The sequence below is a fragment of the Salvelinus fontinalis genome, chromosome 25 (genome assembly GCF_029448725.1).
Source record: "Salvelinus fontinalis isolate EN_2023a chromosome 25, ASM2944872v1, whole genome shotgun sequence".
Lineage (NCBI taxonomy): Eukaryota > Metazoa > Chordata > Actinopteri > Salmoniformes > Salmonidae > Salvelinus > Salvelinus fontinalis.
Genome location: NC_074689.1, coordinates 21,538,152 through 21,549,689, shown reverse-complemented (window position 1 = coordinate 21,549,689; position 11,538 = coordinate 21,538,152). Strand labels below are relative to the sequence as shown.

Sequence of the window (11,538 nt, the reverse complement as noted above, 5' to 3'; positions counted from 1 at the left end):
TAATGTTGTTTCACAATGTAAATGAACCCATATAATCAATTTAAATAAACATAATTGTATAAATCTGGTCTGTCTCTTCCTCTGCACTGTATTAAACTAACATGACATTTTGTGAGGAATGTTGTAATGTAATGTATTCATTGCCATGACTGTGAGACTGGCTAATAGCTTTTACCCCCAGACCATCAGGCTGCTGAATAGCTACCACTAGGCAGCTACCTGCTCCCCTTGTCTCCCTCCTGCACCCTGGACCTCCACTGATATGTCACAAATTGGGTGAGTGGTATTTGGGGGTCCTCTGTAACAGCCTCATCTATCCTCTTTACCCCCCCCCCCCCCCCCCCCCCCCCTGCCTACCTCTTTTCCCTCTCTCCCTCCCGCATCCATTCTAAGCCATCAGGTGTAATTTAATATTTGCATAACCGTCACTTTATTTTAGAAGGAAGGCTTTCTTCACCTTTACTCAGCTGTGTCACTCTCTCCTCTCCTTCGCCAGGGACAAGCAGAACCTCACATGCAAATTCAGAGGCTTTCCGCTTTTGTTTTTGTTGAGTTTTTTTCTTTTACTAGGTGAAAGAGAGTGGGGGAATACTTCCTGGAGGCGTTCTCTGGAACTTGGTAGAACTTAATGTTCTAATTCCATGTTCCAGGAACACAGAACAGACAGTGATGTTTGGAGTTGTAACTCTGTCATTGCAGGTTTCTGTGACACAATGGAACCTACTGGAGCTAAGTCTGGACCTCTGCTCACCACGTCAGCTCTGACAGAGACCACAAACTTTGCTTCTGATAATGATGATGCAAAGATGCAGGGATGTGTTGCATCGGTGACGTCATATTTGAAATTGTACGGTACATCCAAACACACATTGAATAAACAGATATACAACTACATTGAACAGAAATGTAAACGCAACATGTAAAGTGTTGTTCACATATTTCATGAGCTGAAATAAAAGAACCCCAAAACTGTTCCATACGCACAAAAAGCTTATTTCGCTCAAATTATTTTCACAAATTTGTTTAGATCCCTGTTAGTGAGCATTTCTCCTTTGCCAAGATAATCCATCCACCTGACAGGACAATAAAAGGCCACTGTAAAATGTGCAGTTTTGTCACAACACAATGCCTCAGATATCTCAAGTTTTAAGGGAGCATGCAATTGGCATGCTGACTGCAGGAATGTCCACCAGAGCTGTTGCCAGAGAATAAACCGCCTTCAACGTCGTTTTAGAGAATTTGGCATTACGTCCAAGCGTCCTCACAACCGCTAGCCCACGACGTCATGCTTCCAGACAAACTAAACACCTTCTTTGCCCGCTTTGAGGATAATACAGTGCCACCTTCGCGGCTCGCTAACAAAGACTGCGCCCCCCCTCTCCTTCTCTGTGGCTGACGTGAGTAAAACATTTAAACGTGTTAACCCTCGGAAGGCTGCTGGCCCAGACGGCATCCCTAGCTGCGTCCTCAGAGCATGCGCAGACAAGTTGGCTGGTGTGTTTACAGACATATTCAATCACTCCCTATCCCAGTCTGTTGTCCCCACATGCTTCAAGATGGCTACCATTGTTTCTGTACCCAAGAAGGCAAAGATAACAACTGCCCCGTAGCACTCACTTCTGTCATCATGAAGTGCTTTGAGAGGGTGGTCAAGGATTATATCACCGCCACCTTACCGGCCACCCTAGACCCACTTCAGTTTGTGTACCGCCCCCCAACAGGTCCACAGATGACGCAATCGCCCCCACACTGCACACTGCCCTATCCCACCTGGACATAAAATAATACCTATGTAAGAATGTTGTTCATGGATTACAGCTCAGCATTCAACACCATAGTACCCTCCAAGCTCACCATTAAGCTAAAGGCCCTGGGTCTCAACCTCGCCCTGTGCAACTGGGTCTTGGACTTCCTGATGGGCCATCTACACTTCGCTGACCCTCAACCCTGGGGCCCCACAAGGGTGTAGGCTCAGCCCTCTCCTGTACTCCCTGTTCACCCATGACTGCGTGGCCAAGCACACCTCCAACTCAAAAATCAGTAGTGGGCTTGATCACCAACAACGACGAGACAGCCTACAGGGAGGAGGTGAGGGCCCTCGGAGTGTGGTGTCAGGAAAACAACCTCTCACTCAACGTCAACAAAACAAAGGAAATTATTGTGGACTTCAGGAAACAGCAGAGGGAGCATCCCCCCTATCCACATCGATGGGACCGCAGTGGAGAAGGTGGAAAGTGTTAGGTTCCGTACACACCACTGACAAACTGAAAGGGTCCACCCACACAGACAGTGTGGTGAAGAAGGCACAACAGCGCCTCTTTAACCTCAGGAGGCTGAAGAAATTTGGCTTGTCACCCAAAACCCTGACAAACTTTTACAGATGCACAATCAAGAGCATCCTGTTGGGCTGTATCACAGCCTGGTACGGCAACTGCACTGCCCTCAACTGCAAGGCTCTCCAGAGGGTGGTGCAGTCTGCACAAAGCATCACCGGGGGAAAACTACCTGCTCTCAATGACACCTACAGCACCCGATGTCACAGGAAGGCCAAAAAGATCATCAAGGACAACAACCACCCGAGCCATTGCCTGTTCACACCGCTATCATCCAGAAGGCGAGGTCAGTACAGGTGCATCAAAGCTGGGACCGAGAGATTGAAAAACAGCTTCTATCTCAAGGCCATCAGACTGTTAAACAGCCATCACTAACACAGAGAGGTTGCTGCCTACATTGAGACCCAATCACTGGACACTTTAATAAACGGATCACTAGTCACTTTAAACAATGCCACTTTAAATAATGCCACTTTAATAATGTTTACATATCTTACATTACTCATATCACATGTATATACTGTATTTTTTACCATCTATTGCACCTTGCCTATGCCGCTCGGCCATCACTCTTCCATATACTTATATGTACATATTCTCATTCACCCTTTTAGATTTGTGTGTATTAGGTAGTTGTTGGGGAATTGTTAGATTACTTGTTAGATATTACTGCACTGTCGGAACTAGAAGCACAAGCATTTCGCTACACTCACATTAACATCTGCAAAAAAAAAAGTGATCATTTAAAAAAATATATATTTGAGGACCTCCACATCCGGCTTCTTCACCAGCAGGATTGTCTGAGACCAGTCCCCTGGACAGCTGATGAAACGGTGGGTTTGCGCAACCAAATCATTTCTGCATACTGTGAGAAACCGTCTCAGGGAATCTCATCTGCGTGCTCGTTGTCCTCACCAGGGTCTTGACCTGACTGCAGTTCGGCATCATAACCGACTTCAGTGGGAAAATGCTCACCTTCGATGGCCACTGGCAGGATGGAGAAGTGTGCCCTTCATGGATAAATCCCGGTTTCAACTGTACCGGCATTTGGCAGGCGTCTTGTGGGCAAGCGGTTTGCTGATGTCAACGTTGTGAACAGAGTGCCCCATGGTGGTGGTGGGGTTATGGTATGGGCAGACATAAGCTACGGACAACGATCACAATTGCATTCTATCGATGGCAATTTGAATGCACAGAGATACCGTGAGGAGATCCTGAGGCCCATTGTCGTGCCATTCATCCACTTCCATCACCTCATTTTTCAGCATGATAATTCACAGCCCCATGTCGCAAGGATCTGTAAACAATTGCTGGAAGCTGAAAATGTCCCAGTTCTTTCATGGCCTGTATACTCACTAGACATATCACCCATTTAGCATGTTTGGGATGCTCTGGATCGACATGTATGACAGCGTGTTCCAGTTCCCGCCAATATCCATCAACTTCGCACAGCCATTGAAGAGGAGTGGGACAACATTCCAACCAACAGCCTGATCAACTCAGGTAAGGGTGCTCTCGAGTGGCTAGATGTTCTTTACCATTCATGATTTGCCACCAATGCTCCTTATAGGACACATCACTGCACTCTATAATCTGTAAACTGGTCATCTCTGTATACCTGTCGCAAAACCCACTTTTTTATGCTTATTTATAAAACCCTCTTAGGCCTCACTCCCCCCTATCTGAGATACCTACTGCAGCCCTCATCATCCACCCGTTCTTGTCACACCCTGATCAGTTTCACTTTTCCTCGTTATTGTCTCCACCCCTTCCAGGTGTCGCTTGTTTTCCCCAGTGTATTTATCCCTGTGTGTCCTGTCTCTCTGTGCCAGTTCATCTTGTATGTTTCCAAGTCAACCAGTGGTTTCCCGTTCTCCTGCTTTTTGCATTCTCCTTTTTCTAGTCCTCCCGGTTTTGACCCTTGCCTGTTTCTGGACTTTGTACCCGCCTGCCTGACCATTCTGCCTGCCTTGACCACGAGCCTGTCTGCCACTCTGTACCTCCTGGACTCTGATCTGGTTTTGACCTTTTTGCCTGTCCACGACCATTCTCTTGCCTACCCATTTGGATTAATAACCATTGTAAGACTCCAAGCATCTGCCTCCTGTGTCTGCATTTGGGTCTCGCCTTGTGCCTTGATAGTTCTGCCAGTCACATTCTGTAAAAGGTTTCCAAAGCACACATATCCCTGCGGTGCTCGTCTTTTCAGTTCACTGCAGCTAGCGACTTGAACGAGCTGCAACAAACGATCAAACTGGACAGTTTTATCCCAATCTCTTTATTCAAAGACTCATTCATGGACACTCTTACTGACAGTTGTGGCTGCTTTGCGTGATGTATTGTTGTCTCTACCTTCTTGCCCTTTGTGCTGTTGTCTGTGCCCAATAATGTTTGTATCATGTTTTGTGCTGCTACCATGTGCTGCTGCCATGTTGTGTTGTTACCATGCTGTGTTGTCATGTGTTGCTGCCATGCTATGTTGTTGTCTTAGGTCTCTCTTTATGTAGTGTTGTGTTGTCTCTCTTGTCGTGATGCGTTTTGTCCTATATTTTTATTTTATTTATTTGTATTTTTAATCCCAGCCCCCGTCCCAGCAGGAGGCCTTTTGTCTTTTGGTAGCCGTCATTGTAAATAAGAATTTGTTCTTAACTCATTTGCCTAGTTAAATAAAAATAAATAAACTCTATGCAAATGGTGGTCATACCAGATACTGACTGGTTTTAAGGTATTTGTGACCAACACATGCATATCTATATTCCCAGTTGTGAAATCCATATATTAATTAATTTATTTCAATTGACTGATTTCCTTATTTGAACTGTAACTCAGTAAAATCTTTGAAATTGTTGCCTGTTGCGTTTATTTTGGTTCAGTGTATGTTTGTATACAGATGATGATTTGTTGATCTTGTTTCTGTTAGAGTTATTAGCCTACACTTGAACGTACGTTCTTAGTCTTTCTAATATGCCACCAAAGCTTCTCTCTTTCATTGATGAGAGCTTTATAATGACAGAAAAAAAATATTTATGTATAAAATGTATGTATTAAAACATGTTTTTCTTCTCAGAGCCAATGGAAGTATTTCACTCTGCTCCCCCCACTCTCCTGCTCCTCCCCTCTCTCTCTCTCCAAGGCCATTCCCGTAAGCTCCCGCTGAGCAAGGCATATTTGTGGCGATCCTCCCTACAGTTAGCAGAGGGGAAATTAGGATCTGGAACTGACTAGTGTAGCAATAAAATGCCTCAATTTAAACTCCAAACATATCGCTAACAGTTCAACGCTTCAATTTAGCCTCTGACATGGCTGAAGCCACAGAAACATCTGGCTGTGTGTGTGTAAGGAGAAACATTTCCCAAAAGGCAAAAGCAAATAATTCATTGGTTATGCATGTTGCTACAGGCAACCTACTTATAAAGGGAGAGTAAAACATGGACAATCAGAAAAGGAGAAAGGGCCAGGGGAGGATTCCATTAATAAGTGCTCTAGTGGTCTGCCACACACTGAATGTGTGTGTGTGTGTTTTCTGCCATGAAAGTGACCATAGCGCTGGACTCAGTTCAAAGGGTTCCTTCCGTATCCTGTTTGCAGTCGTGTCACTGGCACACACGCACACACACACACACACACACACACACACACACACACACACACACACACGAGAGCAGTAAAAACAGCAGCGTAGAGGCACCATGTTCCCGTGGTTGAAACTTGAAGACCATTTCTGCTGCTTGCTTTGGAAACAGACATGATTTTCTGAGTCACCACAGCACACACACACTCGCCCAAAGTCAGTCGTATGACTAAGAAGTCCCAATTGAGGCCCTTTCCAAACACACACACACACACAGTAGTAAGTTAAGTAAAAACACAGGACCCCAAGAAAGTCAACATTCACCAAAGTTGGGCTTAAAAACCTCTTCTGACACACTGCAAACATAGATGAACTCTCATGCAAATCACCCACATTCTCTCTCTCTTTCTCAAACACACCTACCCTTAAGCACACCCCTCTACACCGGGTGCGTATCCTAACTCAGATCCCGCCCTTTACCCTAAACTGGGTTCGTATCCAAATCCCAACTCTCTCCCTTCTTTGAGCCCACCCCTCACTTTATTCATGTTCAGTCTGATGTTTTGTTTTGAGTCCTGTTTTTTCTTTTCATTTCTACAATGGTAAAGCAACTTAAGGTCTTTGAAAAGCACAATTTAAGTCCCATGTATACTGAACAAAAATATAAACACAACATGCAACAATTTCAAAGATTTTGCTGAGTTACAGTTCATATCAGGTAATCAGTCAATTGAAATAAATGAATTGGGCTCTAATCTATGGATTTTACATGACTGGACAGGGGCGCAGCCATCGGTGGGCCCACCCATTTCAGGGGCCTGGGGAGCCAGGCACAGCCAATCAGAATGAGTTTTTCCCCAAAAAAGGGCTTTACTGCAGACAGAAATACTCCTCGGCACCCTCCCTCTCTGACGATCCCGCAGGTGAAGAAGCCGGATGTGGCGGTCCTGGGCTGGTTACACGCGGTCTGCGGTTGTGAGGCCGGTTGGACGTACTACCAAATTCTCTAAAACAACGTTGGAGGCGGCTTATGGTAATTAACAAATTCTCTGGCAACAGCTCTGGCAATTGCACACTCCCACAAAACTTGACACATCTGTGGTATTGTGTTGCACATTTTAGAGCTACCTTGTATTATCCCCAGCACAAGGTGTACCTGTGTAACGATCATGCTGTTTAATCAGCTTCTTGATATGCCACACCTGTCAGGAGGATGGATTATCTTGACAAAATGATCAAATTCTCACTAACAGGGATGTAAACAAATGTGTGCACAACATTTGAGAGAAATTAGCTTTTTGTGTGTATGGAACATTTCTGGGATCTTTAATTTCAGCTCATGAAACATGGGACCAACACTTTACATGTTGTATTTATATTTTTGTTCAGTGTACTATTATTATGCTCCATGTTCCATTCCTACCCATGCAGTACAGTGTCCTAAAATATATACATTATTTGTCCACCTGGTGAGTAATCAGTAACAATGTTAAATATTAAAGTGAATATGCAAATTCTGTTCTTTGTGGAGGGGTGGGGACAGGGTGATATATTGACAGAACAGGGTGTAGCGTCACAGATCACTCCCTACAGTACACTGTATACCGAAGCTAGGACTTGTAATGGCTCTGAACCAGTCTACGGGCCAGCAACTCTGTCTGTCCCATCTACTGAACTTTGGAATCATGGACAGACAAAGGGACATAACGCTCTTTGAAGTTAGAGTAGTAGCGGCTGTGTGTGTGGGGGGGTGACAGATGAGGGGGGATTCTGTATATTTACCAAGGGCTTAGTTTTACTACTCTGAACACCTGCTGAAACTTTGAGCTGTGTATTGTATGGCAATGGTGGATATTTTTACACACATGCACAATAACCATCAGAGACAGGTGTACAGTGCATACTTAAAGTAGTCAGGCCACTTGACTCTTTCCACATTTTGTTACATTACAGCCTTATTCTAAAATGGATTAAATTATTTATATTTTCTCAACAATCTACACACAATACACCACAATGACAAAGCAAAAACATACTTTTTGAAAGTTTGCAAAATGTATAAAAAAAATATTTAAAAATTGCTTAAGTATTCAGACCCTTTGCTATGAGACTAAAAATTGAGCTCAGATGCATCCTGTTTCCATTGATCATCCTTGAGATGTTTCTACAACTTGGAGTCCACCTGTTGTAAATTCAATTGGACATGACTTGGAAAGGCTCCACAGCTGACAGTGCATGTCAGAGCAAAATCCAAGCCATGAGGTCGAAGGAATTGTCCGTAGAGCTCTGAGACAAGAGACAAGGCACAGATCTGGGGGGGGGGGGGTTACAAAAAACATTTCTGCAGCATTGAAGGTCCCCAGGAACACAGTGGCCTCCATTTATAAATGGAAGAAGTTTGGAACCACCAATACTCTTAGAGCTTGCCACCCGGCTAAACTGAGAAATCAGGGAAGAAGGGCCTTGGTCAGGGAGGTGACCAAGAACCCAATGGTCACTCTGACACAGCTCCAGAGTTCCTCTGTGGAGATGGGAGAACCTTCCAGAAGGAAGTTTCTGAATGTCCTTGAGTGGCCCAGCCAGAGCCCGGACTTGAAGACTTGAGCCAGGACTTGAACCCGATTGAACATCTCTGGAGAGACCTGAAAATAGCTGTGCAGCGACGCTCCCCATCCAACCTGACAGAGCTTGAGAGGATCTGCAGAGAAGAAGGGGAGAAACACCCCAAATACAGGTGTTCCAAGCTTGTAGCGTCATACCAAAGAAGACTCAAGGCTGTAATCACTGCCAAAGGTGCTTCAACAAAGTACTGAGTAAAGGGTCTGAATACTTATGTAAATGTGATATTTCTGTTTTTAATTGTTTATACAGCTGTAAAAATGTTGAAAAACCTGTTTTTGCTTTGTCATTATTGGGTATTGTGTGTAGATTGTGGAGGGAAAAAACCCCTAATTGAATCCATTTTAGAATAAGGTTGTAACGTAACAAAATGTGGAAGAAGTCAAGGGGTCCGAATTCTTTCCAAATGAACTGTATAAGTACACAATTGTTTATTTCGTCTTTTATTATTTCATGACACCAATTTCAAATGTACATAATAATATGGGTACAGTCCTTTTCATTTCAGTGTATCATACAGTTATTTACTTGTAGAGCATATCCCAAAGAGAAAATAACAAAACCCAAATCAGAACAGCCACTTTAGATAAGAACCATCCGAGACACTGCAACACGCAGAGGCAGAACGAGACCGGGAAAGAAGGAAGGAGGGAGGCATGGAGCGAGGGAATCAGTGTTCTTCATCTTCACATTTCCAACATAAACAAACAAAGCCAATGAATGGTAGTGATGATGATCATGTACATCATATATAATAAGACGACTCTGAATCAAAATACACACAATAAAGAGAAAAGAATGATAAAGTGATGTGCACATTTCTTTGGAGGAATAAAGTCTTAAGAGATAAATAAGTTATAAAATAGAGACTATCAAAACAACAAAGAGAGAGAGACGTGACGAAATAAAGGCAGGCGATTTTGACTTCAAGTAGGCGATTCCCCAGAGCCATGAACATACAGACGTCAGTTAGTAAGCTAGTCCTCTCCATGTTGACACCAAAAGGTTCCGGAACAATCACATTCTGACATAGAACGCCACTAACATTCTAAATAGACTGGACTGCAACATTCATAAAGCTTTTGGTGCCGACATGGCGCAAGCTAAAATTCTAAATCAAACCCAATTAGGTGCATCTCAATAGTCTATAATGACTTCCTCTACTCATCTCGTCTTCTCTCCTTGAGACGAGGAAGTCACTTCAGAGTATTGATATACACCCTGGACCCTGATCGAATACTTCAAAAGCGCACCCCTCCTTCCTCCCTTCCTAGGGCTCAGCCAGATAGCTCTCCCCTTTCGAGTCACAGAGGAGTGAAGGATGCATCTAGAAGGTATTCGAATAGAGACCCTGACCTGGCCTATCACTGGTGGCTGGGCCAGCGCTCCCGGACACTGGAGGCTCATGGGATATGTAGTGCGCTGGGGCCCCAGGCAGCCGGCGGAAGGATAGATCATTTCTTCCTCTGGAAGACGTTGGCCAGCATGGCACCGGACGTGGTCAGCTGACCCATCTTACTCAGGAACTTGGTTTTAGCGTCTTCACCAACCAGACTAGCAGCAATGGACACAGAGCTACAGGAACAGAAACACAATGAACACGTTGGCCAGCATGTCTTCTCCTACTAGCACAGAGTTTGCTGATTACTACTTTGAGGGAAAATGTACTTACTACGACTGATATGTGGTTGTCCCACCTAGCTATCCTAAGATGAATGCACTACCTAAGTCATTCTGGATAAGAGCGTCTGCTAAATCACTAAAATGTCAACGTGTACATGTATTATAGAGCTCAGACATACCATCATCCTCACACAGAGAGCTACAGTTTATTAGGCACATCCATCTAGTACTGGGTCGGAACCCCTTTTGCCTCCAGAACAGCCTGAATTCTTCAGAGCATGGATTCTATGTTCAGACATTGCTCAATGTTGCTCAATTGGTATGAAGGGACCTGACGTGTGTCAGGAAAACATTCCATACACCACCGCCAGCAGCCTGTACTGTTGATACCAGGCAGGATGGGGCCATGGACTCATGCTGCTTACGCCAAATCCTTACTCTGCCATCAGCATGACACAACCGGGATTTGTCGTTGTTGTTGTCGTTGCTTGTTAGAACAAGCCACATGACCATTTTTGTGAACCGGGTGAACTAATAAGTACCTAATAAACTGTCCAGAGTGTACATATGGGTTATCTTGGGTCTCCTGAATGGCACAGTGGTCTAAGGCACTGCATCGCAGTGTTAGCTGTGCCACTAGAGATTCTGGGTTCGAGTTGAGGCTCTGTCACAGCCAGCCACGAACGGGAGACCCATGGGGCGGCGCACAATTGGCCCAGCCTCAATTGGATACCAAAAAATTGTGGATAAAAATAAATAAAAAATTATATATATATATATATATATATATATATATATATATATATATATATATATATATATATATATATATATATATATATATAACTATATAACTATATATATATATAACTATATATATATATATATATAACTATATAACTATATCTATATAACTATATAACTATATAACCATATAACTATATATATATAACTATATAACTATAACTATATAACTATAACTATATAACTATAACTATATAACTATAACTATATATATATATATATATAACAATGGGATATATTATATAGCCTATAGAATGGCACATACTGTATCTTATATAGCCTGGACACAAAGAATCAGTATAGTATCACTCATCCAGAATGTTTCCCCTATAAATTCTACAATCTTTCTCTCCCTAAACATACAGTTCAGAGTGATTGACAGTGTGTTGTTAACTGTCAAATGCTCATTTGTTTGCTTTGTTCTGCTCTTGTTTCAGTCTCTCCGTCCATATATTTGGACAGGTAAATGGAAAAGCTTTTTCCTAAGCGTTAACAGTAACAGTCTCTACTGACTGACAGTTAGGAGAGTTCCTCTTTTTCCCTCTCTGCCTAAATCTGGTTGAACAACAGCAGATAAAGAACTGTAGG

At 43.4% G+C, this 11,538-nt stretch overlaps 1 protein-coding gene across 9 annotated transcripts in view; it reads right to left on the bottom strand.

Annotated features, from left to right (window-relative positions):
- Window positions 1-8,950: 8,950 nt before the first annotated feature.
- Window positions 8,951-11,538, bottom strand: part of relch (RAB11 binding and LisH domain, coiled-coil and HEAT repeat containing) — a 52,292-nt gene continuing 49,704 nt past the window's right edge. For all 9 annotated transcript variants that reach the window (XM_055881598.1, XM_055881597.1, XM_055881599.1 and 6 more), the window contains one exon: window positions 8,951-10,098. In XM_055881598.1, the coding sequence (XP_055737573.1) occupies window positions 9,978-10,098 (121 nt within the window). In that variant the 3' untranslated portion in view covers window positions 8,951-9,977. The remainder of the gene's footprint in view (window positions 10,099-11,538) is intronic.